This window comes from Vigna umbellata, chromosome 5 (genome assembly GCF_029865625.1).
Source record: "Vigna umbellata cultivar VRB3 chromosome 5, Vumbellata_1.0, whole genome shotgun sequence".
NCBI classification, from domain to species: domain Eukaryota; kingdom Viridiplantae; phylum Streptophyta; class Magnoliopsida; order Fabales; family Fabaceae; genus Vigna; species Vigna umbellata.
The window spans coordinates 44,111,685-44,118,510 of record NC_142169.1 but is presented as its reverse complement, the minus strand read 5'-3'; the positions used below and the strand labels follow the sequence as shown (position 1 = coordinate 44,118,510).

The 6,826-nt window shown below is 37.8% G+C and overlaps 2 protein-coding genes across 2 annotated transcripts; both read left to right on the top strand.

Annotated features, from left to right (window-relative positions):
- The first annotated feature begins 2,872 nt into the window (after positions 1 to 2,872).
- Positions 2,873 to 3,440, top strand: LOC148198441 (phosphoribulokinase, chloroplastic-like). The gene is made up of 2 exons (XM_088116051.1): positions 2,873 to 2,964; positions 2,999 to 3,440. Exons 1-2 carry the CDS (start codon positions 2,873 to 2,875, stop codon positions 3,438 to 3,440), a joined length of 534 nt encoding a protein of 177 aa, XP_087972177.1.
- Positions 3,441 to 4,105: 665 nt separating this feature from the next.
- Positions 4,106 to 5,267, top strand: LOC148198440 (disease resistance protein RUN1-like). The gene is made up of 2 exons (XM_088115807.1): positions 4,106 to 4,191; positions 4,790 to 5,267. Exons 1-2 carry the CDS (start codon positions 4,106 to 4,108, stop codon positions 5,265 to 5,267), a joined length of 564 nt encoding a protein of 187 aa, XP_087971933.1.
- Positions 5,268 to 6,826: the final 1,559 nt, after the last annotated feature.

Below are 6,826 nucleotides of genomic sequence, written 5' to 3'. Positions count from 1 at the left end.
ACTTGAGCCGAGCGGTTGAAGAGTTACCATCCTAACTGTCACAGCGGTTAGGATGGGCGGGAACTAATTACAGTAAAGGGAGTTGTTTTTGAGGAAAATATTTAGTATAAGACACTACAAAAAAGTATGGCATTACCGAAGGCCAGAAGCCTTCGGAAAATGCCAAAAGCCGTCGATAATGGGTGTTTACCGAAGGCCTATCGACGGCCAAAAATCCTTCGGTAAATTCCTTGTCGCTAACCATTACCGAGGGCTTTTGCCCTTCGGTAATTACCAAGGGCCAGAAGCCTTCGGTAATTACCGAAGGGCAAAAGCCTTCGGTAATGGGCATACGAGGGCATTTACCGAAGGGCAAAAGCCTTCGGTAATATGCAGGGCAGGTTTCAGCAAAATGGTTTTTGTTGTGCAACCCAGACCTGTATAACAAAATTCAATTACAACCAGACCTGCATAACAGTTTTCAAACACATACAAACATGCATAATGTGCATCTCAAAGATCTAATCAATGATCAATATCCAATGCACATCAAATAATCCACAGGACATCCATTAATGTATATAATGTTAATATCTTACACGTGATTCATCTATTTTTAAATTTGAACAAGTTTCTAAACATACTCTAACATTATCTGATGTATATATTACAAACCATGGTTAACTACTGTGGTCACATAATATGTTATGTTATGATATAGAAGATTGAAATGGGGAGAGATATATAGGTGGTTGATTTAATTTCATGTGTCCTACTCGTTGCTGTATCTGTCCCTAAGTCCCCAAAAGTGAACACAAATAGGCCAGAGACATTCCTTGAGTCTCTTTCATTGATTTCAAGTCCACATCACACATGCAGCTAGCAGAAATTTTCACTGCTTTTAGTTTTACTCTCTATGTGAAATATGAGTACTACCTCATGGGAATTCCAAAAAACATGTACCCTCATTAAAAGCTTTTAACTAGGCATTAGTTTTGGTATACCAACAAGACTGTAGTTTTGGACCTCTCTCTTACTAGTAACATTAGGTTCATGACCCTTTGTTTCCTAATTAAGAATGAGATAAAGTTTAATACTGCACTAATATTGACTTGTGCTTTAACGAAGCAATCCCTGGAATTGTATTTCCAAGCAAAATTTTAAAATAAAAATAACTATTTGAGAAGAGTAGAAAATAATTGACATCATGCGGTTGTTCCTTTGCAACATTAGGAACATTAAGCTTGTTCTCAGCTTCCTGAACCTAAAGCATTGCAAACACAACCAATCCTAACATGAATCTAACCCAGACAAAATCAAGCAACAGCTTGTTGCAAATAACAATAAATATGAAGATATAAATAAAATAGAAATAGATGCCATCAAGAATGAATGCTATTAGACACAAAAAACAGCTTGAGTGAGAAACAATGTTTTGATGGTAAATTACGGGCTTATTAGCAATGGAGTGGTTATTTTTCTCTGCTGGAATTTGATCAAAGCTTCTTCCATGCATAAATGGACACAGATGACATGGTTGACAGCTGTTCATTTCCTACTTGAGTTTTAGTACGCCTATTCCTTTTGAGCATGTTTTTGAATGATTAAAATCATTTAATCATAGACTTGGCTAAGATTGGTTATTTAAACCTCCAACCCTCCTTGCTGGAAAAAATCTTACTTTGTTTCACAATTTTCCTTTTCCTAATTTCTTATTCCTAATGTTAAATGCTCTTTTTCAGTAATTCTTTCTTTTACAAAGCACTATTTTTCTAATGTTACTCTCTTAGTACAAATGCCACACGGGTCTCAAAAACCTAAGCTGAGAAGGGAAAAATTCAAAATCATCAACTGATATGTATACTAGATGATGAGAAACATGAATTGCATAAGAAAGGAACTCTACCACACTTGATTAACATAATAACGTCTTGATTAAAACAACGATAAAAGTACATTAATTAGGGATATTAAATTTCATAGTTTATTCATTTCTTAAGTATTATAGCATTTAAGAATAACAGTTAGTAGAATCATATCAGAATTGTATCAGAAATTAACTGTTTGATTTATGGTTACAAGGACTGGGGTGCACATCCCTTTGTGTTTGATGTGTTCTTCCAAGTTCTTGTTGAAGCAGGGTGGATTCTATAGGCTCGGAAACTGTTTGATAAATTAGTAAATTATGTGTTCTTGTTTCTGTAGATTCTTGTGATTTGTTTCTAGCTAGGCTATCTAACAGTTTTGATGGGAGAAAGGTGGCAATTAAGGTGTTCAGAGAGTATCCAGAAGTGGGTGTTTGTTGGAACACCATGTCATATTATATTATTCTCCATTCACTTTGTCATTTGGGTAGGTTAAAAGAAGTGCATAATATGCTCTTACAAATGGAGTTTAGGGGGAGCTTTCCTGATGTTGTAAGTTATAGTGTTATAATTAGTGGATACTGTTAGGTTGAATAGATAGAAAATGTCTTGAAGCTTCTGGAAGAGTTGTAGGGGAAGGTGTGTAAGCCAAATCAATACACATACAATAGCGTAATTTCCTTTCTATGTAAGACTTGTAGAATACTTGAGGCTTCACAAGTCCTGAGGGAGATGATAAACTAGAGGATTTTTCCTGATAAAGTGGTGTATACAACAGTAAATAGGAGGCTATATAGATAACAGAGGGCACTCCAACAGAGGGCACTCCAACAGAGGAATGTAACTAGGAGGCTATATCTTTTAGTACTTATAACTTCTTTTACTACTTATAACTTCTTTTAGTAAATAGGAGGATATATCTTTTAGTACTTATAACTTCTTGGAATGTAACTTCCTTAATAACCCTCCAACAGAGGCCACTCCAACATCTCTTGTATGAAAATTCTCTAGAGGGGGAAAAACAGAAAATGCCAGCTTCCACTCTGTACTCAACACAATCTCTCAGCATAAATTGCTCCATCTCAACCCCATCAAAAACAGAACTGATTTTTCACCAATAGCGGGTACTATTCTATAGCACAAGGGAGGAACAGCAAGAGGGGTATCAACAGTGGCAGAAGCTATGTGATAAAATCTGCAGCAAGTGACCAACACACAGTGTTGATTGGTTTGGCTGCTGACTTAGGTTGTGGAAAAACTACCTTCATGAGGAGGCTTACCAGTGTGTTTGGAGGAGCATCAGAACCACCAAAGGGTGGCAACCCTGATTCCAACACTATCATCAGTCACACCACTACAGTCATATGCTTGGATGATTACCACTATTTGGATACAACTGGCAGAAAGGACAAGGGAGTCACTGCCCTTGACCCTAGAGCCAACGATTTTGATCTCATGTATGACCAAGTTCAAGCAATCAAAGATGGAATTGCTGTTCAAAAACCAATCTACAATCATGTCACTGGTCTCTTGGACCCCTCTCACCTCATCAAACCTCCCACAATCTTAGTCATTGAAGGTTTGCACCCAATGTAAGTTTCTCATTTTTTCATTTCATCGTTACAACAATTTCACTGAATTATTCCTTCTTTTATTGAACTTTTGAGGAAAGTTCTGTCACTCACAGTTTAACTTTTACATTAATTGAAACTTAGGAATAATGTTTAATTGTATTCCTCGTTTTCTTTCATTTTCCTATACTACGGTTAAAGTTTATTTAAACTTTCTAACTGGCATGCCAATACCTTGCCCCTCATTCCAATTACAAATCAATCTTTCTCAATCAAACAAGCACATACTGATGCCACAACAAAGTCATACAGATTTAACAACATTCTAACTGATAACCAATTTTTAAACGAACAACTTACCTCAACCGAGATAGCCTTGACAGCAACGCCCCACAACGGCCACTCCAACGCAGCCCTCAACCAAGTTCCTTCAACAACGGCCACTCCAACGCAACCCTCAACCAAGTTCCTTCAACCGTATACTAAGAAGTTAATGAAAAATAGATGAAGGCAGCAACACTATCTAAGCTTTACCAAAATGAACATGACAGTGTAATTCAAGTTCTGTGGAACTTACCTCCGACAAAGTCCCTCAACCTCCACACCACCACCCCTCAACGAAAGAACGAACCTAGGACGAACCCTAGCCCCGGACTCCCGAAAACCACCACGCACCGTCAACCAACACCGATGGACGCACCACTGACCACCGTGACCAACCACCGCCGGTTACTCACCGATAAAGTGACAGATCGTGAACCAACCGAGGCAACCGTGTGAAGAGAGGGAGGAACGCACAAAACGACGAGGCTGATGAAAATGATTTTGGGGGCACGACGAACCTAATTTCAAACTTAACTTAATGAGGTCCTTACCGATGGCTTATAAGCCTTCGGTAATGACCTCTATACCGACGGCCTTAAGGCCTTCGGTAAAAGGCCGTCTGTAAATCCCAATTTTCCAGTAGTGAGATAATTAGAGTAAATAAATATATATTATAGGGAAATATACAATATAAGATATTTATAATTAATGATATATGCTAGGGAAATATACGGGGGAATATTTACTTTAAATATAGGGATATTTATATTAAATATAGATATATTCTAGGGAGACATTTAGTATGAGATGAGTAGGAAATAATTAGTATAAATAAAGCTAGAGTCTAAGATTAAGGGTATGCTTTTGATTTGAGAGTTTTGTGAAAGAGGTTATGCTCCAAAATAATTGGAGGTTATGCTCCCAATTATTGTTTGTTCTATTTGATTCAGTTATTCTTGTCAATAAAAGAAGTTTATTCATCCATTTTTTTATTATCTATTTGTCTGTGAGAGTGCGTGAGAGATTGTTCTGGTTAAGTTTCATACTCAGGTATGTAACAGTAAGGGAAAATTCAAGTAGGCAAGGTGGACTTGAAGCTTTACGCAGTAAACTTTTTACTGAGTTGTTAGAGAATGAAAATCATTGTTCTGATGCACCCCTCTTAGTACCCCAGGTTGTCATGCGTAGGCTTGGACATAAAAGAGTCTTCATTGTATTGGATGATGAGGCTACCTCAGAGCAATTAGAACGTCTCATTATAGATTATGGTTTGTTGGGACCAGGAAGTAGAGTCTTTGTTACAACTAGAGACAAACAACTTTTTCGACCAAATGATGAGATATATGAGGTGAAGGAATTGAGTATTCATCACTCTCTCGAACTTTTCAGTTTGACTGCTTTTGAAGAAAAAATACCTAAACATGGATACGAAGATTTATCAAGAAGAGCAATTTCCTATTGCAAAGGTATTCCTTTGGCTTTAAAAGTTCTTGGTGCAAGTTTACATTGCAGAAGTAAAGAGGCATGAGTTAGTGAATTGAGAAAACTCAAAAAGATTTCAAAGATGCAAATTCATAATGTATTCAAGTTAAGTTATGATGGCTTTGATCGTTCTCAAAAGGACATCTTCTTAGACATTGCATGCTTCTTTAAAGGAGAAGATAAAGATCGGGTCACAAATCTGTTGGAAGCTTTTGATTTCTTTGCAGCATCTGGAATAGAAGTTCTTTTAGATAAAGCACTAGTAACAATTCCAGAATTCAATAATATAGAAATTCATGATTTAATACAAGAAATAGGTCGAGAAATTATTGATCAAGAATCTATCAAAGACCCTGGAAGGGGAAGTCGATTTAAGAGAAAATCTGGCATACAAAGCAGTAGCAAGGGTGGTCTTTGCTATGCCACCCATGCCCCATATTCCCAGGGTTCTAACCTCTCTTGACCCAATTCTTAGTAATGATTCAATTTGTTCATAATTTTCTTCAATTCCAACCAGTCCTTTTAGTTGGGTTGGGTATCTAGCAGTCAGTTTTCGCAAAATGTCAACAACAATGTCCATAAGGAGCTCAGATTCAATCCTAGCACATGAAAATGGGGAACAAAAAGTATATGATGTGTTGTAAGTCTACAAAAAAGTAAATATAATTGTCCACAATGTCGAATTAGCAGTCAAAAACCCAAAAATTAATAATAATTGGAGAATGAAAAATCAATGACGTATAAAACTTCTAAAGCAAACTACTATGAAACTTGTTAGGAATCTGGGTAAGAATCCTAACTTTCTACCTCACTCACACACTTCAGTAAAACTCACAATAAGAAATGGAAAAGAATGGAACTGTATTCACATCAAAGAATCAAGAATACAACTGGGAACCTTGTCTAACTGAAAACAATAAAAGAGTTCCTTTTATAAAGACCCTTTTCCCGCCCCACTTAACTGTTTAGCAGTTAAGTACTCTTCCTCACCTTTTTCCTCTCATAAACCTTCCATGTCCGAACATTACTCCCCCTTGAGAATCAACCTTGTCCCTAAGGTTGAACTTTGGAAATTGTTCTTGCATCACCATTCGATCCTCCCACGTTGCACTATCCACCCCTCAGTCTTGCCATTCAATCAGTACTTGCTCTCGCTGATCTCCTCCTTGTTGCTGAACCCGTCTGTCTAGTACCTTGGTTGGCCAGCATGACGGTCAACTCATTTGTAAGTCTACTAGCAATTCCTTCTCCACTCGATTTGTCCCGATGGCCAGCTTCAGCTGGGACACATGGAAGACCATATGGATCCTTGCATTCTCAGGTAGTAGCAATCTGAATGCTACCTCTCCTATTTTCTGAATCACCCTGAACGGCCCGTAATACCTGATTGATAATTTTGGATGTAGTCTCACCGGCATAGAAGTTTGTCTGTGCGGCCGGATCTTCAAATATACCCAATCATCCACCTTTATAGTCATCGGCCTCCTCTTTCGATTAGCCTGCTTGACCATCATATCTTGAGCTCTCGTCAAGTGGAATCTAAGTTGTTGCAGCGCCTCGTCACGCGTCTGAAGTTCCTGGGCTACCGCTTCCACCAGTGTTTCT

What these genes read in the sequence shown, in the direction of transcription:
- LOC148198441 (XM_088116051.1), top strand. Translation starts at nt 2,873, where the DNA reads ATGCCAGCTTCCACTCTGTACTCAACACAATCTCTCAGCATAAATTGC. An exon ending in GAACTGATTTTTCACCAATA is followed by an intron (nt 2,965 to 2,998) that starts GCGGGTACTATT and finishes AGGGAGGAACAG; the next exon opens with CAAGAGGGGTATCAACAGTG.
- LOC148198440 (XM_088115807.1), top strand. Translation starts at nt 4,106, where the DNA reads ATGGACGCACCACTGACCACCGTGACCAACCACCGCCGGTTACTCACC. An exon ending in GAACCAACCGAGGCAACCGT is followed by an intron (nt 4,192 to 4,789) that starts GTGAAGAGAGGG and finishes TTTCATACTCAG; the next exon opens with GTATGTAACAGTAAGGGAAA.